Genomic DNA, 24,090 nt, shown 5'->3' on the forward strand with positions numbered 1-24,090 from the left:
TTTAGAAAATGAAAACAAACATTAATCGAAATCTTAATTGAACTTTATTTTCTATACAAGAGAGTAAATTGTGTATATATGAATTTCTATGGAGAGGACATACTATTCTGCTCCACAGAATAACATTACAATTCATTTGTCAAAATAAATCATTTTATACAATTAGTATTGTTTATATTAGTTTTAGTTTTTACTACTGATTCATTGATCACAAAAACGCAATGAAAATAATTGGACTAATTTAAATATATAGTTGAATAAAAGATTGGATCTAATTGCCTTACAAAAAGTATATTGCATAAATTGCATTAATAGCATCAAATATTACAGCTATTAGTGGAAAAAATAACTTAACATTTTACAGCCTTATTTTTGCAGAAAATCTGTATATACACACATACGTGTGTGTAAATACAATAGTACAATATTTATTACAATCTATTTACCAACCTATCCAATATGTATCTTTATTTGTTACAATCTTTTTCCACCCATGCCATGGTGATTCTAGATCTTGTTCTAATAGTGAATTGTATGGTTCTTTTTCTAAAATCATTTTATTTAATTGTTCAGTATACATTTTTGAATTCAAAGTTTTATCTCTGGTAGATGAAGAATTTTTGTCCTCATCCTCAATATCTTGATATTGTAATTCATCATCCATATAAACGACAATATCGTTTTCCTCATTTGTGTATTTATTGTATTTTTCGGTAACGTTTTGTTTTAGTACTTTGTTTCTTTTATCTTGACTGTTAATACCTTCATCGCTATTACTAAAATCAATTGGTTTAAATCCTATTGACCTTAAACGAGCAATTTTTAGATCATTATCCGGGATGTTAACAGGTACAAATGCAGATACCCTTTCAGGTGAAAATTTATTTTGTTCTTTTGTACTCAAAGTATTGCTACTTAACGATACATTTGAATTTATGGGATGCTGTAAATTAGATGCAGTTTCTGTACAAGATACACATTTTTTTGTAGATGATCGAAATGTAGAATGATGGCCTCTATTTTTATCACCTAACTTTGTAGTTTCATATATTTCAGATTTCATATCTTTAAAATCACTACCGTATTCTATTTTAATAAATGTATATTGTTCATTACGAACGTTATTTTGCACGAAATCGTTCAATTTCAGATTCTTTATTGCAGGTTCTGGAAGGAGAGAACATTGAGTAACAGCATCTGTTTTACATGGTTTTGAAATTTCTTTTTTATAGCTCTTTTGCAATTCTTCATTAATTTTATTGCATTTTGAATCTCTGCAAATTGTTTGCATCAGTTTTCTTTTCCGATTTTTAATCGTTGTATCGTTATTTTCTACAATTTTCACATTTTTTTTTATATATCTTGATCTTTTATTCTGATCTCTCTTATTATTATCAACGTTATCATTGTCATTATTTTTCATATTATTATTATTATTATTATTTATAGCCGGTTTTGCAATATAATTCTTATCTGCTTTTTTAGACGTAGTGAGATTCTTGCCAATTTTACTATGATTAAAATTTAATGTTTTTGACATTTTAACATTCCTAGTTTGACTTTTAACACGTTTACAGTGAGTCATTTTTGTAAGTTTATTTCTATCTTGGAAAGTAGATTGTTCTGAATTAACTTTACATTTGTTCAATGTATACATTGCAGTATTAAAATGTTCACATGATTGTTCTGTACATTTGTTAATACAACGCAATCTTCTATATCGTGGACCACGTATCTTAGGTCCAATTTTTGCATCTATTAATAAATTTGTAATTTCTCTTATTTTTTTTTTATTTATATGTTTCTTTATTGAAGAATCAATTTTTCTCACAGCTTGTAAATGTATTCTTGCTCCTATTGTACTTCCAGCATTCTTCTTAATATATCTTGTTGAATCTGACAGTTCTCTCTTTTGTACTGTTTTTTTTTTTATACTTTTATTTTTTAAATTCTTGCAAATATCCGTTTTCTCTCTACTTTTTCCAGGATATTCTAAGATATCTAAAGACTGTACTGCTTCTTTTTTAAACTTTTCATTATGTATTTTATTATATTTTAGCATCTCTGACTTATTTGTTGTTTTTCTAGACAGTTTTCTGCGTCTTCTAAATTTGTAACATCTTGATCCATTTAAATCATCTGAAATAACTTCAAATTTAGTCCTTTCTTTCATTTCTTCTTTACCACTATTTCGAGTTACTACCTTATCTTTGATTTCTGGCTTGGTTGTTATTACGTCTTCTGTTTGTAATGCTACAGATTGTTCTGACGTTAACCCTATCATATTACCCATTAGTAATTTTGACAAAGGATGGTTTTTGCTGTTAATCAAATGAACAATTTTATCTGGTGGCAATAAATCAATTGATTTGAATTGCTGTAATTCTTTGGATATCATTTTATGTGGTGAAATTTCATTTTTATACATACAGTTTGTCATGTTTAACATATTAGTTGTTGTATTGGATGAATTTACGATATTGTTACACACGTCTTTGGAATCATTAGTTATTTCTTTATGTCTACTATTGCATTCAAGTCTATAACAAGAATTTAAACTTGTATCATTTGTATCGCTGTTTATTTCTGCATTGACACCTTTAGGAAATTTTATTTTCATTAATTCTGGTTTTACAGAGTTAAGAGAAATATAATTAACACGCTTAGGAAATTCGTTTGATATGATTGTTTGAGCTTTACCATCTAGATTTTTATTTTTATCTTTGTTGGATAAATTCCAACTTTCTATGTGTTGATTAGTTTTTACAATATTAATTGCTTTAACTGTTCTACAAAATAGTGATGAAGTATTTTTCTTACTATCGTTTTGTGTGCTGTGAGATGAATTATATAATCCTGTACGTATAGAAATATTTGTATTATGGGTTTTAGATCCTTTGTTTCCAATATGAGTTAATGATTTGTTTTCTGGCATAATAGGCATGTTTGGTATATTTATTGTACACTCTGTATTATTATTTAACTTTTTAAATACATGGCGAGTCACTATTGCACTTTCAATTACACCTTTCTTTGTTTCATCTACCTTTTTGTTTTCAATATTTTGAGTTTGTAAAAATCCATCTGAGTTTTCATGTTTCCCTTTTTGAATTATAAATTCAGAACCATGTGAATATTTTTTAAATTCATACATGTTTGGAACAGAATTTTTTAAGCAGTTTTGTAAAGGTGTAGAAGAAGAATGTAAAGTAGATAGATGATTACTTATAGCCAAAGGAGCCAGTTTGGTACTCCACGAAGGTGGCTCTTGATCGTTTAAACGTGACAAAGCAAATTTATAATATTTTATAGAATCTGTATTTACACCTATCCAAAAGTTTGTTACAATGTACAAACCATCATATCTATAACCTGTTTTAGGTGCAAAGTCATTGAATAAATTATAGCTTCTAATTAATCTCACTGGTACTTGATTTTCATAATTTTTAATAAGCGGATCTTTTTCTAATGTACCAACAGAATACTTTTGTCCTGTAAGAGTAAGAAAATTACCCAAATCTACATCTTCATTTAGGTTAATATTTGAAGTACAAATTGAAGTAACTCCAAATGGTCCATTTTGAATATTTTCATCGAAGGGGTCATGAACACGATCTCTAGAACAATCCATACGGATACCCCACCATGAACCAGATGGAAATCCTGAGATAGGTCCATATATATAACTTATAACCTGACATAAAATATTATAAAAAAACTATAAGATTTATATAAGATGACCATGTACCAAGGATAATGTCAAGTGAAGCTTACATTTTTTTTACACCAAGAATTTAACTGCACTCCGTCTTTGGTTGCTTTCATTTGACAGATGTAATTAAGTCTGATAAACAACTTGTCATAATCTTTCTTATGTTTAATATTTATCTGAAGAATAATTGATACTATTATTAATTACCAGTTAATAATATTCTTAGCATATAAGTTTTCTCATGCAGTACTTACTTGACTTTTGAGACATGACTCCTGTAATATCTTTTCATTTTCTTGAACAGTGTTTGCAAGAAAGGTCATTAAAGCATCATTTGTAGCCATTTTATAACAGGCAATGAATAAAAATATGTGTACTGCATATATAAACAGTTAATTACAAACTGCTTTCTCACTTATGTTATTTTTTAACAAATTATATTCTTACAACCAAAATCTTAAAGGTATAAAAAATTGCTCTATTTGTAATATCAACATATCTCATATTTCATAATTTTATATAAAACATACATTTTATCCTTTAAAGATTAAATTGATGTATGTATTTCTACTTGTTTTCTAACCAACATTTTGACTCTATTTCGTAAATTAAACATAAAGCAAATTCCTTCAAAAACAAATATGGCGTGGGTACTTTTATTTTCTCTGTGTATCTAGTTTTATACATCGATCATTATTGCGTCGTACGTATGAAATAAATGTCTTCTTAACAGTGCACGCTTATCACTTTTTTTCATAACAGTCAACATCAAATAAATATACAAAAACTCAATATTACAAACAATGATTATGATACGAATATTAGGACTATATAAATTTACAATTTGTTCACATGTAGATGCATTCGAATAAATCGTTTCACTTGAGGGGAATACGCTAAGAGGGGAAAAATACTCCTTCCACAGAGTAATATAGTTCTAAATTGCCTATATATGTATATAGCTTTGGTAACATATACATTTATTGACTAAGAAATACGTTTGAGTTTAACTTAATCTACATAGATCAGATTATAATTGCATTATATATGAAACAGGCACATTATCATACAAACATATTTATTTTATATTTATATATATACAAGTATATACATATATACCAATTTATATGTGCAATCTGTTTATTACAATTATAAATTGTATTTATTGATTATAAATTGATTATGAATTATATAATTAAGATAGTAAATAAATAATTAAGATTAATTACTTTCACCTTCGATGACACTTTGAATGATGAAGTTCGTTTAAATATACATTTTCAATTTTTTAATATGTGTAATTCCGTATATTTTTTGTTTTTGATAAAAATAAATATATTTATATATCATTTTCATGTTCATAAAAAATTTTTATTTCCTTACAAAGTATATTAACATTAAAAATTAATTTTTGTACAAATTACTAGAAATTGAATGAATGAAACGAATTTTGCCATTATTACTGAAAAGAATGTTCTTCTTCTGGACTCAATGAACATTCAACATTTTGTTGTGTAACAAAGACGTTCTGTGTTTTTGCTGTTATATTCCCCTGTTGCAAATAATTTTCACAATTAATAATCCAATTAATTATATTTTATGATTTTTACCGCAATATGTTACACACACCTGAGTTACTGTAGTAGAGCCGTGACTACTATTGGACATACAAACAACTACCAATTTCGGTGCATTACTTTGTATATGTGCTTTTTGTTGGGTGACATTGGTTTGGCCTAGTTTAACTTGTTGTTGTTGCGATTGTTGTTGTTGCTGCTGCTGAGGTTGTTGTTGTATCGCATTAGTGTTAATATTTGTAGTGGTTGGTGTTTGAGATCGAGACTGCAAAATAACGAATTTTTGTCCTCCGGTTGTAGCTGTTCCACCAGCAGTTCTACTTGTTCCAAGCATAATTGTACGTCCAGTTTGTTGCCCGGGACTAGAGCTTGTCACTAAATAAAAAATGAAGATATCTGAAGTAAAAATACTCGTCTAACTTCATGTTAGTAGAAACGATATTACCAGCTTGTACAATGGTTTTTCCAGTACATGTAGGACCTTGTTGACTTGTTGTTAAAACTGTGGTTGTGGATGCAGTTGTTGTTAATGTTGCTGGTTGTGTACGAGCTTTCGCAACGGCTGCGCACAATGCAGGACCTATATAACCATAATCCTGTTTGTAATCTTCTACATAATCTGGAGGAGATCGTATAGTCTTTAAAATGGGAGCTACCGATTTCTGTAAATTCCATTGTATAGTTTTCCGTTAGGCTTTATATAGTATAATTATATATTAGTAAAAATAGCTAGGAAAAATACATATAAATACAATAAAATTTATACTAATAAGAAATTATATTCACCACTAGTAGAGTCTTTATATGACCTGCTCCATTTTTGTCTACACTTGATAGACCTGGTCCTTCAATACATGATTCAATACGTTCGGAAACAGATTTAATTTTAGGAATAACTAATGCTTTAATTACTTCTGGACCTAACTCACAGAGTCCTTCAATTGCTCCATAAAGTGACGCCAGCGGAGTCTGAAAAATTTGTTGTCATTATTATAAATTATTATTATTATTATTACCATTATCATTATTATCATTGTTATTGTGCTTCTATTTCTGCTATTATTGCTTTAGTATATGGTAGTCTTACAATTATACCTGGCTATTTTTTGCTAAAGCCTGACTAAACATTCTAGTTACTCTAGTTTGTACATTATTGGTAGAAGTATTAAAATTTTTGCAAATTTGAGCCATAAGGCGTGATGCAAAATCGCGAAGTGCCCAATGATTATCCACTTCTGGTCTCATACACAATTGGCGTGAAACTATACATGTTGCGATAGATGGTATTAATTCATGTAACTATAAAATATAAGATTAATGAGTATTAATGCACACGTGCATGTATACGCACACTCTCCCCTTTCCTTTTATATATTAATTAATACATACATATTTTTCTAAATAAAGGCTGGGATTGTCCAAGAGAGCTTTAACCATTCTCATTAGATAAATTAGAAGAGCAAGGTGGTTTTGTACTACATTAACACGTACACCTTCTGCAATAAAAGTGCACATCCGTGCTAACATTTCATGTAAACCTGGATCAGCTGAGAGGGACTGTAGTGCTTCTGCTCTGCGTGCTTCATCAGATCCAACACATGCTTCAGTAATTTCTTTATAATATAATTGCTGTTCAACGCTCAATTCATGAGTGGCTAATTGTTTGACATGAACTGTTTCCACATTACGTAATTTCTGACTTTTACCACCACCGCCTGGTTTCCCAACACCAATGTTCTGACTTTTGTTTGTAAGTTTACTTGTTGGATCAACACTTTCTAGCTTTTGAATATCTATTATATTATTGATTAATTAATAGATATTACTTTTAATTAACATAATATTACAAAAAAGAAAGTTTTATGCTATCGAATTAATACCTTTAGAAACTGGAGGTGGATTTTCTGGTATTGTAGGCTGAACACCATCTATGCAAAGCCAATGAGCACGTAGTGTAATTTCTAAAGGTAATTTAGGCCATGCTTGTCCACCAGACATTGATATAACTTCATTAAGGTCAATTTCTTTTTCTTCTACAAAATGTAATTCACGACCACCACCAGAAGCAAAGCGAAATGGTACATGATCCTTGGCAAAAAACCCATATGTGGGTTCAATATTTTTTATCTTCAAAGCATGATCTATATCGTGTGTTGTCATTCGTTGACGTTTGCCATGTCTCATAAATTTAGCAGCATCCTTTATCAACATTAGTAATCTCAATTATACAACTTTAATGTAAGGAATACTTATATGTAAGGAATAGGAATTATTTATAATTGCATTATAATTTGGAGATATACAAACCTGTATGATTTCTTTAAGTCTATAACTTACATCCTCCGCAAGATCTTTTGCAGCTTCATCTGGGAAATTTCCGACACCTATACTTTCTGCAATTACTTTTATTGATTCTTGGGACAAGGTAGTTCCATAAATCGAGTCGCTTTCATTCATTTTTAAAGTATCTTGGTCAGTATATTCCATATGAGATGAATAAAAAGTTATTCCTTAAAAATATATGATTGACAATGTAAATACTGCTTATTGTAAAAATATTATATATAGATAACACACATTTGGATACAACTCATAATTTTCAATCAACCATACAATATAACAAACTCTTTTGTTATTATAACTATAATCTTTTGTATTTTAGATTTAGTCTTTCATATCAGATATTAATACTGATACTGTTTAATGGTTCCGTAAATGTTTACCCCAAATAAAGCTTACGCCATTACAATTGCTTAGTAATTTCTGACGTAGTAGAGTGCTGCTTTATTTCAATAAAGCTATTGGTTAAGCCACATTTTGTGACTTCAATAAACTACGTATTATTTATTCACTTGTATAATAGCAATCTGTATAAATATGTATACATATTATAGAAGTATAGAATTTTATGCTTTGTTTATGATTATAAGAAATTCTATCTCTCTTTGTAACTACATAGTAGCAGATAGTAACATTTTATTTTAGTTACAATCGCTATCAGTCACCTACCAACGTTATAAGTTTTAATCTTATATTGGTATTAGATTAGATTGGTAACATTGCAAGTAATATTGAAACGGTAAAGGAACCTGCAAACTATTTATCTGTGGTTAGACTCAAGCTTTAATAAAATATTGTGAAAGAATTATTAAAAATAAGAAAGAGAACAATGTCATGATTTAAAACCCGCCCTATAATTTGATACTCTTTTATGATTCTTTATACAAATTTATTATACTCATTTAATTTTGTAAATTATATATACTAATATGTAAAAAGATTCATTTGACAAAATTTGCTATTATACATTTTTCTGTCATAAAATTTGAGAAATCTATTTTTATTGTACTCTCAACATTACCGATGTAACAAAAAATAAAATTATGCTACTAGTAATGGTCGAAATTAAAAACTGGATATGATGCTGAAATTACAGTATCAGTTATAGAGTATCACACTGCTCACACTGACATGATATGTACTATGTACATTATCTTTGTTTATATGAAAGACGGTTAGAAACTTTTCTTTTGTTTTTTGTTTGTTTAGTTATAAACATGTGTATATAGTCCGAAAATTTTAGACAACTTTTAGTATATCACTACAAGATTTAAATGAAATCAATTTAATACAAATTTTATGACAATTCTGCGTTTAGTATATTTAAACAGACTGTCTTATAAAATTAAAAAAATATACAGTGTTTGATTGATAAGCAGTGATAAAAATTGAAATTTAAATACGTTATAATTTCATCGAATTACATTAATAGTATCTTTACATCGTATTAAAAAAATAAATATGAATATAAGTATGTATTATGACTTGAAGAATTGGTCAATATTTAGTTTATTAGAACCAAAATTTATATCGAATGTCCGTATGGCTATTGTATATGGTAATATTTATTTTTTGTATCAGATTATTTTTTTGTATAATATTGTATTTGTATAATATAATACGTATGGCAAAAAAAGATTTTGTTCATTATTTTGCTTAAACAGGTAAGGCAGCTAATGAAACATTACTTGTAACTAAGGATGATATGGTGTATGGTATAGGAAACAATACCTATGGATGCCTTGGAACAGGTGATACTCAAAGCACTATTTATCCAAAGAAAATTGAGGCATTGTGTGGTAAAAGCATAAAAACTTTTGCATATGGCAAAGGTCCACATGTCTTGGCTCTTACTGAGGAAGGAAAGGTGTTTGAAAAGATAATTTTATTACATCATTAGTATGTAGTATAATATTACATTATTTAATTTAATAATATAATTTATGTGAAAGGTATATTCATGGGGTTATAATGATTATTGCGAATTAGGAAACAAATCTACCAACGAAGGTCTAACACCAACACTTGTACCGTCAGTATTGAATGATAAATTTGTTGTTGATATAGCCTGTGGAGGACATCATTCTCTTGCACTAACGAATAAAGGAGAGGTAAAATGAAAATATTTAATCAGAGCAAATCAAATGCAAAATTGATACATCTATTTTAGATATATGCATGGGGTCACAATGTATCTGGACAAGTAGGTTGTGGTACTATCCTTAGTACAGTTCAACCTATACCAAAATTGCTGAATGTTGGATTAAATGGCAAGAAAGTTGTTCACATTAGTTGTGGAGACTCATCCAGTGTAGCGGTTACGGATAGTGGAGAAGTTTATAGTTGGGGTCATAATGGTGTTGGTCAACTAGGACTTGGAAATTGTACTAGTCAAGTAGAGCCTCAAAAAGTAGCCACATTTGCAAAAATAGTAATAGGTAATATTGATCGTTTTTATGAATATATGAATATTGAAATATTGTTAATTATATGTGTTTGAATACACAGAAAAAGTAGTTTGCGGTTACATGCATACTTTAGCATTGAGTGATGAAGGTGTTCTTTATGTTTGGGGAGCTAACAGTTATGGGCAACTAGGTCTTAATACAGACTCAAATGTTTGGATACCAACAAAGGTAAAAATTTACTTTGTGTACGTACTGTTAAGTTGAAACTAATGAATATTTCTGTAGCTGGAAGTACCCGAAATGGGAAGAATATTAGACATAGTAACTTCACATTATCATCACATAAGTCTGGCTATGAGTGAAGGCAATCGGATATTTATGTGGGGTCAGTGTCTAGGTCAGAGTATTAAAGTTCCAACACTCACTCCACTAAAATGTTTGTATGATGCTCTTGCATATTATGCGTTTCCACCTGTCATGCATCAGCCACTTATTTTTCACAGTGATGCAGAAGGAAATATAGCAGATAGTCTAAAAAATGCCTTTGATGATCCAGTATGTATTTTTTTATAAACAATAACATGTTTGCTGATTTTATCATATTTTTATACCATCTCTTGCTGCATGTTAAAGACCACTAGCGATCTTGTAATTCAAGTACATGGAAAACCTATTCATGTACACAAAGCTGTTTTGAAGATACGCTGCCATTACTTCAGAACAATGTTTCAAGAGCATTGGGTAGAAAATAGTCAAAGGTAAAACAATTTTTCCAACTTGCACATTTATATTTTCACTAATATAATTACGCATTGTAGTATTATAGAGCATGAACAATTTTCCTATGACGTATACAAAACTTTCTTGAAATACTTATATACTAATGAAGTTGAGTTATCACAAGAAAATGCATTAGGTAAATATTTTTTTATTTTTCATAGAAAGAGAGTGTCTAATAATATGTTTTATAAATAATATCTTTTTTTACATAGAACTTTTAGATTTAGCTAATGTCTATTCTGAAAATCAGTTAAAACGACATTGTATACAAATGATAAATAAAAAGATTACAGTTACAAATGTCGCTTATCTATACAGCATATCTATTCAATACAATGCTAAGGTAAATAATATCTCTTACTTATTTTTTTAATACAAAACACAATTAAAATATTTGATACATTATAAATTTATAGGAATTAGAAGAATATTGTTTTAAATTTGCCTTAAATCACATGACTGCAGTAGTACAGACAGAGGATTTTGCGAAATTAGATGAGAATATAATGAAAACTTTCATAGTTAAAGCTGCTCAAGCGGGTATTTTTAAAACTTAGTTCGAAGTGTTTATCACACAAAGGAAACAATATCATATAAATAATTCGTATTGTTATGCTTTAAGATCAAGCAGATATTACTTCCAAATATTCATATTTCTTAGAGTTAATATTTTTAATAATATGTAAATTTTGTATAAATGTATAGTTTCTTAATTGCAGAACATTTGTTCTGGATTACTGCATTTTTAGAATCGTGACAGATTATTTATGATAAGCATAAGAATTTACTTTGTATTTTAAGATTTTAATAAAATTCACGATATGACATCTTTTATAATTGTTCTTCTTTTGTAATTTACTTCTGCATCTTTTTTATCTTATTAAGAATTTATTCAAAATTCTATTAAGATGTGAAAGTGAGTAAACTATCATCAGAATAATGAACCTTACTGGTACTAGTTACTTTATTATAATTTATTTTTAGATCTTTAAGATAAATTATCTTCCATAGCTATAGTTGAATCAAAGATCTTTCTGATTGAACTGAATTTAGTGACGGATTCAGGAACCATTCTTGAGGAGGGGGGGGGGGGGGGGGAGTGTGAAAATGCATACATATGTATATAAGTTTTTTGTATATAAATTTTATAAAAATTATATATAAATTTTTTAATCTTATTTTATAAGATTTAAAATTTGCTTGTGACTTGTATTGTAATATTTCTATTTGATACTATAATCTAAATAATTAAGTTCTCATTAATTATGTACCTAACAAGCTTTTTAGAATGTGACATAACATTTTTATATTTTATTATTCTTCATCGTGGTGATTGCTTCTATCAGAGGAGGGGTCTTATTTATATGTCAAATTATATAGGTAAATTCGTGTCAGGAAGATTTTTCCGGAACAGTGCGGGGTAAAACCATAACCTTAAACAATGATGGATCGAGAGGAGGGATGATAGGGATTATGGTGAATATTCGAATGTCACTAGTAAACAGCCAATAGCAGTAATCACATTTTGTTTACAATTACTGCTTCGTCTCATTGAACAGACTATACAATAGTGTTTAATAATATTGTTTACAAATTTATTTAACAAGATTGACAAACTATTGAAATATAAAATATGAATACACATGTTAGTGGAAGAGTTTATTTATCATTGTTAATATCAGTTAATATTTACCATATCATACTTTATATAGATTGTTTATATTTTAGAATTATTCATAGTGCAGAATTTAAAGAAGAGTATACCACATTTAATTCATAAAAACGAATGAGAAAAAATTGTAGTACTCATAAATGATTAAGTAAAGAAATGCCTAATGAAAGTTAGAAGATTAAACACTGGAACTACTAAATAAAATTCAAATTATATTGAAATTATTATTAAAATTATATTGAAATCAGTTTGTTTTTAGAAATTTAGGATATATATATACATATACATATATATATATATATATATATATATATATATAAAGATGTTTCTTTGGGATTTGAAGAATTGGCCAATTTTTAGTTTCTTAGACTCGAATCATGTTTCAAAAATTCATATGGCACTTGTATATGGTAAAATGTCTATTTTTTCCACCTTTATTTTTATTCTTGTTACGTATTTTATATCTTATTATTATATAAGAACAATATACGTATATGAATTTATGAAATATTATGTTTCATTAAATAGGTGATTTAGGTAATGAAGCTTTAATTATAACAAGGGATAAAATAGTATATGCTCTAGGAAGTAACACTTCTGGGTGTCTTGGAACTGGGGATGATTGTAATACTTTTTATCCAAAGAAAGTCGAAGCATTATGTGGTAAGGATATAAAAACTTTTGCATATGGTAAAGGTCCACATGTCTTGGCTCTTACCGAGGAAGGAAAGGTATTTGGAATTTAAGGCTTTATTACAATATTAATAAACAGTTTAATGTTCTATTATTTAATGACATGATTTTTATGAAAGGTATATTCATGGGGACATAACAGTCACGGTGAACTAGGAAACTGTTTTGCCAATAATATGATTCCAATGCCTGTAACAAGAAATTTATGTGATGAATTCATTGTCGATATAGCTTGCGGGAGTCATCACTCTCTTGCATTAACAAACGAAGGAAAGGTTAAATAGAAACTTAAAGTTTTTTTTAATAATGATCAAAGATTATATATATATAATAATTTATTATATATATATAATTTATTAATAATTTATAATAAATTATATATATATCTATTTAGGTGTATGCATGGGGTGAAAATACATCTGGCCAAGTAGGTAAAAGTGTTAACATAAATGAAAATACCCCTATGAAAGTGAATTCCTCATTAGCTGGCAAAACAGTCATTTGTATTAGCTGTGGTCAGTCATCGAGCATGACAGTTACAGATACTGGAAAAGTTTATGGTTGGGGTTGTAACGATGTTGGTCAATTAGGAATTGGAAACTATGTTAATCAAGTGGATCCCTGTAAAGTCACAATGCTTGCTGGTGTTGTAATTGGTAATATCATCTTTGTTTAGAATATATCTATGCTGAACATTTTTTGAATACTAGTAATATGTTTTTGCATTGATAGAAAAAATAGTTTGTGGTTATGCACATGTTTTGGCATTGAGTAACAAAGGAGCATTGTATGTCTGGGGCGGAAATAATTATGGACAGTTAGGGCTTGGCATGAAGATGAATATCTGTAGCCCAGTACAGGTAAAATGCAATATGATTACATTAATGAATGAAAATTAATAAAAGTTTCTTCAGTTGAAACAAGAAGTGATGAGAAGAGTATTGGATGTAGCAACTTCACATTACAATCACATAAGCATAGCTATGGCAGAAGGTAATCGGATATTTATGTGGGGCGAGTGTTTGGGACAAAGTATCACATTTCCGGTACTCACTACTTTAGGATCCTTACATGACGTTTTCGCGCGTTATGCATCACCTAGAGTTATGCATCAACCACTTGTTCTTCATGACGAAGAACCAGACGTGAATTTAATAGATTGTTTCAGAGAAGCATTTAACGATCAGGTATGTATTTATATAGTAAAGAAATATCATTTCTGACATCGTTATTTTCTTGAAACTGTTCTCTTTGTCATTTGTAGGCTACGAGTGATCTCGTGATACAAGTACGAAAAAAATTTATTTATGTGCACAAAGCTATTTTAGTAATACGTTCTCAATACTTCCGAACGATGTTTCAAGAAACATTGACCGCAAATAATCAGAGGTAGGTTTGTTGTTTTAACGAGTATCTAGATTCCTTAAATGTTACATTCATTCGTTGTAGTGTTATAAAACAACAAAAATTTTCTTACGATGTATACAAAGCTTTTTTGAAGTATTTGTATACTGACGAAATCGATTTACCTCTGGAAAGTATGCTAGGTATGTATTTCATTATTTTTTCCCTGCGACTTTATAATGTGGTTTGAAAATTATTTCTGGTTTTTGTGGATAAGAACTTTTGAAACTGGCGGTTGCTCATTCGGAAAATCAACTGAAAAAACGCTGCATACAAATAATAAGGAGAGGAATTACAGTTGAAAACGCTGCTTTTTGCTACAGTATAGCTATTGAGTACAATGCTAAGGTAAATAAAATTTTGTGGCTTTATTTAAACAAAGTCAATGCCATTAATTTTAATATAATTCTAGGAATCGGAGGAATACTGTTTCAAATTTGCGCTAAACCACATGACTGCCGTAGTACAAACAGCAAGTTTTGCTAGATTAGATGAAAATACGATGAAAACTTTCATAATTAAAGCTGCTCAAGCTGGTGCTTTTAAAACATAGTTTGTAATATATTATATTATTGTATAATAAATATTATACAACGTTTAACTGTTTCATGCTAGAAAAATTTGTTAAATACTGTACCTAATACACATTACTTGCGATGATAAGATGATTGCAACATGGGATATCATTCAGATTTTTCATTGTAGTATATTATTTGTACATAGAATCTGAAATAAACGTTTATTATTTACGTCAATTTACCCGTCAATGAATCTGTTTACTAACGAATTATTTATTTGTTTATTAACGAACAATTAACGAAGGATAGAAAATAGTAAAATTTTATAGTAAAGTTAAAAAGCGACATACTTTGATGTTTAATATACATCATCAGTTTTTTGATAAAAGGATATATGGTCAACGAAATTTAATTGACTATCATTCGCACATTATTTTTATTAAGATATTCTTAATATATACAAGCAGTAAATTTTTATTGTTCGTATAGTATGTACGTAACTATTGAATAATAACAATGATGATAATGACAATAATGACAACGATAATGATAGCGATGATAGTGATAATAATAATGATGATGATGATCATGCTGATGCTGATGCTGATGATGTTGATGATGCTGTTGTTGCCGTTGCTGATGATGATGATGAGGATGACGACGGCGATGATAACGATGATGATGATGATGATGATGATAATAATAATAATAATAATAATAATAATAATAATAATAATAATAATAATAACAACGACAATTAATAACTAATGACCAGTAATCAATAATAGTATTTAACAAATAATCAATAATCAATGATAGTATTTAATGAATAATCATTATGTTTTATATTTATATATTTATACGTATAGATTATACTAGGTAGTCGGTTTGCCGTATGGTAAATTGTTAGATGTTTTTAGTTTGCACTATCTTTGCGTGTGCGATGTCCGATGCATTTTTCGATTCGACATCGATTTCTATATTTACGAAACGCTGTCGAAAATATTGTGATCGATTTGATATTAATTCCGATCAATGGAGGTTTAAAGATAGTTTATTGTAAACGTAATGCTTTCGAAATCGAAATTTATGAAAGTTTCGTCGATTAGAGAAAATCCATTTGCGTCTAAAATTGTCGTTAATTTGGATCGAATCAAAGAATTTCGTTGGTAAAATCAAAAGGAAACAAATGATCTCGTGGCGAACGTTGCGTAATCAGGAAAATGCATCGGACAAACGCGACCCTTTGTTGGCCGATTGCGTTAATGATCGTAATCCAATATGACGATTAACGAGAAAACACGACGATGCAACTCGAAAATGTCGTATTGAATTTGATCAACTATTCGGCTATGGTAATTACTTAGTTTTTGTTTTTTTTTTGTAATTAATTAGAGCGTATTTAGGCCTGCGGGCTACTTTTTCAGCGACTCGCTGTGAATCCCATTGACAGAAGTAAGATTTCTTTTGATTCGATAAAGGAAGGAAGATAAAACAAGGTTTTCTCCGCTAAAATAGTCTCTCCGTTGTTTTCCTCGATATCCGTCGGTCCTCCTCTACCCCTCTTTGATTCGTATAAAAACATCAGTATTTATGGTTTTTCTTCGCTTCTTTTCTAAATTACGTTACAATATCGTACAGTGTACAGTGTATAGCATATCTAGAAACGCGCGAATTCTTTCCCTATATTTGACTTGTGTACACGTAAATATTTTCCTGTTCCAATCGCCTCTAACAATAAGTAATTTCTTGTACCGACACGATTAGCATATTTTTTTTAGCCAGCTATATACACGTACTTGGGCTGTATGATATTTACACAAGTTTATTATCGTTGAGAATTATTCTTCGCATTTTGCGCTCATGTTGATCTCGAGCAACGAATCGTCATTTTAGAATACGGAGGACCGGCGGCGCGTATTTTGCGATTATTATACATTAAATTACATACATAGAGTCACAGTTAGTTGCGCGAAAACTCGAACCGTTATCGCGATAATTATCATTTTTAAAAATTTTCTCCGAGCGTTCCGCCGTTGCTTCACACGATTTTTTCCGATTCAACGAATGAGAAAAGTATTATATATCTGACAGCAATTCGTTATTTTTCCGTTCCTTTTTATGTACTTTTTCTTCTTCTTTTTTTCTATTATATTCTTTGACTCGAATGCACCCGGCGCCTGGCACCGCGATAGAAGATCGTTTAGAGTCCTTTGTACGGACTTGTAATAAATCACTCTGGAACTTCTGCCGGCTACTGGAATCAATTACACTACCTCTCGATCATTCTCCACCGTGTTCGATGATATCGTGTATAATAATAGGCAAAAGTTGCAGAAGGAATCATCGCGAGCAGAGATTGCGTATTCATTCCTTCATTGGCAAATTCTACGTATTTTTGTTACCGTTCTGGTCTCGTCGAACTATTTTATCTATCTCTGTTACCTATTTGCGGCATCGTGATCGCGATTACTTGTTCCACTCTATGCTAAAGCGTTCTTCTCCTCCTCGACGAAACGAGCTCTATCGCGCGACCTCTGGCGTAGCTCAAACAAAGCAGAATGTAGAGGAAAGAAAAGAATTTCTAGAAATATACGCTAATAGGAATATCCGTCTGGTCGCATTGAAAATAGATCGGCGGAGCGAACGTTTCTATGCTATAGAATTTATCAAACTGCTCTTCGTTATTGCCAATACGAACAAACATACGTACGTTGTATATCGGATTAGTCAATAAGAATCTTTCGAAATCCAGATCTCGCTTTCTTTCCTTTTCTTTCACGGAGGGGAAAGAAATAAGGAATTGAGGTGAAAGATGGAGAGGTTCAAGCGGAAGCGTTCCCCTTGAAAAATGTTCATCCTCGAACTGGAAAAGCGCCGCGTGACGAAGAATCCTCGATAACGATGAAATACATTTAGTTCTTAAATCGCGCGTTCACCTGAACGGAGCTGCAATTTCACGGACGTCGCTTTTACTTGGAAATATATATTAGGCGCGAAATATGTACGAGGTGTCTTGCAAACAAATTATCGTCCGTTCGACCGAGTCGTTATCATTTACGAACATGTTATCGTATCGACGCAATTAGGTATGTATATTTGAAAATTTGAAGAGAGGGAAACGTTCCTTGACTTGTATTTATTTGAATGGTAAAAACGCGTTTGAAAGAGAGGATATCGAGGAAATTTGAGCGCCGATTCTTCCGCGAATCGGAAATCAAGATATTTTAAACGAATCTTCGATCTTAAATCGATTAGGCTCAGCAAGCTCGTTTACGTTTCCTTCTGTTCGTTTCTTTTCGTTTCGCTTCGTTTCGCTCCATTTCGTTTTATTTCGTCCCATCTAATTTCATTTCATTTCGTCCCATTTCATTTCGTTTCATTTCATTTTACAATCTCGTGAGCCGCGATAGGTGCGGGTGACAACGTATATACAAACGTACGACGATACCGTCTCTAAAGTATTTCTATACATGCTACGTATGTATATATTTATATATGCATGTACTTATATATACGTATGTATAGTATGTATAATGTTATTATACATAATGCATTGAAATCGCGATCGCAGTGAGTTTAACGCGGCCAGGTGGACGCGTACACATATACGCATATACTTTCGTATGATTTATTATTTCCAAATCTGCTAGTTAGCGAATCCAGAATACTTATGGGTCAGATTTATACTTTTTCTTTCTTTTTACTTTGCTTATCGTCGATTAAAAGGGGACGCTATTCCTCGATTATTACCGTTATGGTATATTTACATAATATTATACAAGTAATGAAAAACGCGTTTCGACCAACTGCAATTTCCAAAGTAACATTGTCGCGACCCAACTAAATTCGTATTTCAACTGTAACCGCTCTCGCGTGATTTTGCCACGCTTTGCCGTTAATCCTCCAACTAGCGTAAGCAAATCGAGATCCATTTCGAGACAAAAGGAAAAATAGCTAAATTTGATTGTTGCAGAAGCAGGCGAGCAAGGTATCTCTTTTGATTTTATTCATTTACGCTACAAAATAAGCGCGATTTCGGTTGCTCGGAAACCAGTCGTTTCTCCACAAAATTACCGATTACCGTAGGTAAGCTTCGTTCGTTCGCTGTCTTTCTTCTTTCGTCTTTCCTTGGAATTTTTTGGATTTTGCTCTATGAATACTCCCCCCCCCCTCTCTCTCTCTCTCTCTTATTCTTGTTCTTAAACACAGACGACAGAGTAATCGACTAATTCTCTAAATACGCAAGTAAGGTAGAAATACGTGGTGCTCCGTAGGTTCGAAGACACAAAACGATTCAACGGGTAGAGAACAAATTATTCTCGGGTATCAGTGGAAGCAAGTTGCTCGATACCGACAAAAAACACGACAAGAAGATTCGTTGGCAAAGCGCCAGCGATACTAAGATGGAAACAGTCCGGTTGGAAAGGGAGGAAAGGCGTGCCTGTCGTCGATCGAAAGCAGGAAAAAAGAAAGGAAAGCAGATTTAGCCGATTGGAAGACTCCGAGTAGAGAATTTTCTTTATCATTTGCAATTTTCGTAGAGGCAACTTCTTTTACGAAGCTGTTGTTGTAAGAAAGTTTCGAAAGGATAGGAAACGGAATTCTCTTGGCCAATAATTTACCTTACTATCTTTCCTTCGTTTCTTTCGTTCACACACAGCGAAAATCATTGATTTCAAACGATCAAATAGACACCGAGCAAATAGACAGAGGGAGAGAGATCATCGAGGCAATAGGCAGAAAGAAAAATTGTTTGATCGGTCGATTCTTTGATGAATCGATAACGCATTCTACGTACATGTATATATGTCTATCTGATATTTTGGGGAATATCGTATGTACACACACAAAATACACGCGTGTACGTGTACGCGCGCGGTGTCATTCTACTTACAGTAATAGTTATTACAGGTAATTAGTGATTAAATCTTAATTAAAACTTAGCCTGCGTTCGTGCAAGTTTCCTTTCTACTGTCGCGAGGAACACGGGAGATGGCGAGAACGGAAGAAAGAAACGCACGGTTTTTCGAGTTTGCTCTTCGTTTACTCGGGAATGGCGGGCGCTTCGTGCTCTTCGATTTCCTCTTCGGTTGATAGATCGTTCGTTCGTTCATCGGCCAGCCGCGGTTCCTTCTTTGACTCTAGAACTGTCTTCTCCCCGTCGCCGTTTCGACGGGATCTGTGTACGTTTTCGCAGCGTTGCGTTAATTTCGCGTTTATCCTGTCGACGTTTCGTCATGCTACGGGTAAGCTGAATATTATTTATTTTATGTATGCGGAATCGTGCATCGTCGTGTCCTCGGAATCACACGTTTGTTCGCGGTTCACTTCTAGGAAAATTGCGTTACACCGTTTGGAAGATCTCGATGTAGAAAATGAGACAAAGGTACACGGAGAATAGTGGCCTCCTGGAAAAGTCGTCTCCTGGAAGAAAGGATTACAAATTCCACGCTTGCTGTCGCACTTGGATTCTACAAAAGTAATGATAAAGAGCAGAGAGAAAGGAGCGGAGAAGAAAGAGAAAGGATTACGAGACGCGGAATGGATAGGAATTGCTCCGTTAGCGGAGTTTAGGAAGAAATTTCGATGTAGAGAGGACCGATGCTTGAAACGCTAAGCGCGACCTTCGTCGGTAGCCGTGTTGGAAGAATAGAAGCGTATTCTCGTGTAAAATCGATGGCGGAGCCGCGAGGAAAATAGAGCGCGTGAGATACACGTAGGAATGCACCTTCGATACGGCGAGAGCGCACCTGAACGCGTCCTGGCGGTCGTTTAATTTCGATCGCCAGTTGGTACCGCAGTCGGAAGGATTTTAATACGACTGCGACGAACTCTGCATTCGCTGTCGTGCCATAAAATTTTACGACGTTCTCCGCGCGTCCTTACGAACAACCATCATCGTAGACGAAGCGAATGAAATCCAATATCTTTCCTCGAGCGTTCGTACGAACGATAGATCTTATCCGGAGAACAACGAAGAACGGTTCGGCAGTTTAGAATCGTTGGCGAAGAAACAACGTTTCGCCTTCTTTCTCCTATCATCTTAGCGATGCCATTAACTGATAATTTTGAAATTGCAAACAACCGTCCTTAGAACAAATCCGCCACGTCGACCATCCGTTTCTCCTGTACCACGAACGGACTATCGATCGAGCATTCCATCCGCGTAGTCAATGTCGATCAGTTTACCGCTGATAAATCAGTCGCGCTGAACCGAATGCAATTTGCAATTCTGTCGGGACTCGATGCAGAAGACCGCCATGATTTCTGTCGATGCAACGTATCGACGTGTACGCGCCTTGTGCGAAAATGTATTGTACTTCCGATCACCGAATGGGTCAATCCGTTTTTCTTTTTCCAAATAAATCGAGTAAATAAAAACAGAGATATACGTCTGTATTTGTGGGAACGATCGCGTCTGGAGTTGCGTCGCGCGACGAACGGAACGACGATCGTCGAGGAGATTTATTCGCGGTGATCGCTACGATAATATCGGACGGATGTTCCAGGATGGCCGAGCTGTTGGTCGGTCCCACGGCGTTTAAATCTCCGCAATTTGTACGAATGCAATCGACTCTGCAGTAGCTGCACCGCATTACAAACATGCGCACGTATAAGCGGCCGCAGAGTATATAGATCGAATTGCGGCTCGCATTACCGTACCTGTTGGTAGACAGTTGCAGCACCAATAATGGCAAGATTAAAAGGAAGTCGTGCCCCCGAAATGAAAGCCTGGCGAATGCGTCGACCGACGGTCCACAGAACGTTTCTAGCCTTTCCGAAAATCCGCAGACATCGCGTCAATTTTTCTACAAATTTTCGTCAGCGCGAATGCGATCGTTCGACGATGATACAAAGTTCGCTGAGCTAAAGGATAACGATCGTTTGTGCGATGATATTTTCAGCGAATAGCGCGCGGATTATCCTGTCGCGGGTAGATTAAGCGTCCAGGGGCCGAGTGCGTTTCGCGATAACGTGCAGGTCCACGGCGGTGATCTCGCTTGTAAAATAAAAGCACCGATGCAGTGACCTATATTGCCGTGGCGTTAATCAAAAACTAGAACGTACGGGAAGAGCGTGTACGCTGTCTGCCTGCCATCAAATTCTATTTTGTAGCGTATTTTTTTTCCTCTCAGGTGCAACGGGTCGATCAAATTAGTGGCGCGTTACGCTGTACTTACGTTACGTTCCCCGTTGATCCCCATGGAAATTCTAAGTTTCAAGAACCAACTACGAGACAGACGAATAAATTTCCGATACCCGAGTGAAATTGCAAACGCGGAATAAAGCGCGGTACGAGCGTGATTTTACATTGGTCGCGTGAGTAGTCGCTGTCGGAGTAGGTCAGACGATTTACGAGGGACCAATTGATGGTTTTAGGATGTTGGCGTCGTTCTTACAACTAGAAGCGTCTTGCTCGACCGAGAGCGTGTCGCGCGTCGCGTGTCCCGTACCTGGAAACGTGCGATACGCGTAGTAACTTTCGATTCCGCGCGTACGTTATATCTTTACGATTGCTATTTTCTCCATGTATTGCGACTCCACCAACGATATCAACCACGGTCGCGTTCTCGATTCGCGAGGACTTTGTCGATCGCGTTCTCGAAAGACTGAGAATAGAGGAACGACTAAAATTGCAGAACGATAAAACGACACTCGTCGGTGATCGATTACGTCGATTCAAGGAGATCTTCGAGTCCTTTGTCTAGCGTACAGTTTCTGCCGCGTCCCCTCCTCTAAGGGACGACGTAGATTTGTCTCTCGATCTACAAGATCTTTCTCACTAGCGAACCGGTGACAAGACGATCGTGTATAGTGGGTCGATCGAGCGCCCTCCGCTGTATTGATATGTGTCTGTCTCGCTTCGAATCGCCTCGAGATATCAACGAACGATGCCATTGATTCGTTTACACGCTTTAGAAGGTCGTCGATCGTTTCGCTGGTCCGTATTCGCGTTCCATTGGCCTCTTCCCGGACGATCGAGAACGATCCAAAGAGCTAACTGCGGAAGCTAGACGAAGCCCCTGGGGTCGATCATCTCCGGCACACTGTTCGCATTCGATTGAATCGCGATCCTATGACTGAACAGGGTACCGATTAGCAGCAGGCTCAACATCAGGAACAGATGTCCTCCGTCGGTTACTCTCGTACCGCTACATGCCATCTTCTGACTAAGTTCCAGTTTCGCTGCAACAGAAAACAATGAAAAATTGCCTTAGATTCAACGACGACGACGACGCGGCGGTACGCTTTCGATTTTTAAACATGTCACGAGAACACATAGATCTACGCAGTGTGAATAATATTAATAGCTCGTTGCGAGTAACTACCAGTCCCCTGAACAGCATTTCATAAAACGTTCGGAACAATGGGACCAAGGAGATAGATGTGAAAGAACGAGCGGAAAATTCGTTCCTTCGACGATGAAACCGTATCAATCCAACGAATATGAAAGTAATAAAAGAGAGATGCTGCCTCTGCTGCGTTCGACGGTCGCCGAGAGGACGCGAAGAGCGTGCTTTGATAACGTGGATTACGCAACAAAGAATTCGTTTAACTTGGCGCGGAATGACCGGTGCGTCGCGTGAGATCTTGCCGTTACGACTGGCAACCGAGAAACTCGATTAAAACGGATAATAGTTGTCGTTCGTATCGCACGTCGACCGATTAACCTTAGTTAATCAAAGAATTTTCCCGTGACAACGGCGTCTCTTCTCTTCGAGACTTTCACTTGGATTCGTTGGGTTTCGTATCGGTCGAATTGGAATTGCACGCGCGTCAAAGTCGTGAGTCGCGTAGATTGCGCGTTGCGTTTTTCTATATGAGAGCCGAAGGAATCGGCGATTAACGGATCCACGCATCTCCGTGGCTTTGTGGACGATGATGCATGTATCAGGTGTACGCACACGTGCGCACGTTTGCGCGCACAGACGTGCCGCGGCGGCATCGATCCACTTTGCCGAGCGGCCAGTTCCACCCCCGC

At 33.7% G+C, this 24,090-nt stretch overlaps 5 protein-coding genes across 12 annotated transcripts in view; 2 read left to right on the forward strand and 3 right to left on the reverse strand.

Annotated features, from left to right (window-relative positions):
- Window positions 1–25: 25 nt before the first annotated feature.
- On the reverse strand, window positions 26–4,921 carry LOC126864264 (MATH and LRR domain-containing protein PFE0570w-like). The gene is made up of 3 exons (XM_050615427.1): window positions 3,967–4,921; window positions 3,775–3,888; window positions 26–3,694 (listed from the first exon to the last, which is right to left on the reverse strand). Exons 1-3 carry the CDS (start codon window positions 4,054–4,056, stop codon window positions 443–445), a joined length of 3,456 nt encoding a protein of 1,151 aa, XP_050471384.1. The 5' UTR covers window positions 4,057–4,921; the 3' UTR covers window positions 26–442.
- Window positions 4,922–5,058: 137 nt separating this feature from the next.
- Window positions 5,059–8,292, reverse strand: LOC126864282 (transcription initiation factor TFIID subunit 6-like). Of its 4 annotated transcripts, none has more exons than XM_050615482.1 (9): window positions 8,013–8,292; window positions 7,597–7,799; window positions 7,170–7,488; window positions 6,679–7,082; window positions 6,385–6,588; window positions 6,076–6,258; window positions 5,735–5,951; window positions 5,342–5,664; window positions 5,059–5,264 (listed from the first exon to the last, which is right to left on the reverse strand). In XM_050615482.1, exons 2-9 carry the CDS (start codon window positions 7,774–7,776, stop codon window positions 5,172–5,174), a joined length of 1,923 nt encoding a protein of 640 aa, XP_050471439.1. In that variant the 5' UTR covers window positions 7,777–7,799; window positions 8,013–8,292; the 3' UTR covers window positions 5,059–5,171. The 4 variants fall into 4 exon arrangements, with proteins under 4 accessions (XP_050471439.1, XP_050471437.1, XP_050471440.1 ...); XM_050615480.1 differs by having other exon boundaries at window positions 7,867–8,292; XM_050615483.1 differs by having other exon boundaries at window positions 7,627–8,292.
- A 358-nt stretch (window positions 8,293–8,650) lies between these two features.
- On the forward strand, window positions 8,651–11,646 carry LOC126864287 (RCC1 and BTB domain-containing protein 1-like). Of its 2 annotated transcripts, none has more exons than XM_050615516.1 (10): window positions 8,651–8,803; window positions 9,294–9,496; window positions 9,582–9,740; window positions 9,800–10,067; window positions 10,138–10,265; window positions 10,323–10,592; window positions 10,671–10,795; window positions 10,856–10,953; window positions 11,030–11,160; window positions 11,234–11,646. In XM_050615516.1, the coding sequence occupies exons 1-10, from the start codon at window positions 8,761–8,763 to the stop codon at window positions 11,372–11,374; spliced, it is 1,566 nt and encodes a 521-aa protein (XP_050471473.1). In that variant the 5' UTR covers window positions 8,651–8,760; the 3' UTR covers window positions 11,375–11,646. The 2 variants fall into 2 exon arrangements, with proteins under 2 accessions (XP_050471473.1, XP_050471472.1); XM_050615515.1 differs by having other exon boundaries at window positions 8,673–9,187.
- A 237-nt stretch (window positions 11,647–11,883) lies between these two features.
- On the forward strand, window positions 11,884–15,341 carry LOC126864289 (RCC1 and BTB domain-containing protein 1-like). Of its 2 annotated transcripts, XM_050615517.1 has the most exons (11): window positions 11,884–12,462; window positions 12,546–12,899; window positions 13,018–13,220; window positions 13,302–13,457; window positions 13,577–13,838; window positions 13,915–14,042; window positions 14,097–14,369; window positions 14,447–14,571; window positions 14,632–14,729; window positions 14,804–14,934; window positions 14,999–15,341. In XM_050615517.1, exons 2-11 carry the CDS (start codon window positions 12,812–12,814, stop codon window positions 15,137–15,139), a joined length of 1,605 nt encoding a protein of 534 aa, XP_050471474.1. In that variant the 5' UTR covers window positions 11,884–12,462; window positions 12,546–12,811; the 3' UTR covers window positions 15,140–15,341. The 2 variants fall into 2 exon arrangements, with proteins under 2 accessions (XP_050471474.1, XP_050471475.1); XM_050615518.1 differs by lacking the exon at window positions 11,884–12,462 and having other exon boundaries at window positions 12,496–12,899.
- A 565-nt stretch (window positions 15,342–15,906) lies between these two features.
- The window catches only part of LOC126864281 (acetylcholinesterase-like), a 38,016-nt gene continuing 29,832 nt past the window's right edge, over window positions 15,907–24,090 (reverse strand). For all 3 annotated transcript variants that reach the window (XM_050615478.1, XM_050615477.1, XM_050615476.1), the window contains one exon: window positions 15,907–23,294. In XM_050615478.1, coding sequence (XP_050471435.1) covers window positions 23,119–23,294 — 176 coding nt within the window. In that variant the 3' untranslated portion in view covers window positions 15,907–23,118. The remainder of the gene's footprint in view (window positions 23,295–24,090) is intronic.

This window comes from Bombus huntii, chromosome 3, assembly GCF_024542735.1.
Source record: "Bombus huntii isolate Logan2020A chromosome 3, iyBomHunt1.1, whole genome shotgun sequence".
Classification (NCBI taxonomy): domain Eukaryota; kingdom Metazoa; phylum Arthropoda; class Insecta; order Hymenoptera; family Apidae; genus Bombus; species Bombus huntii.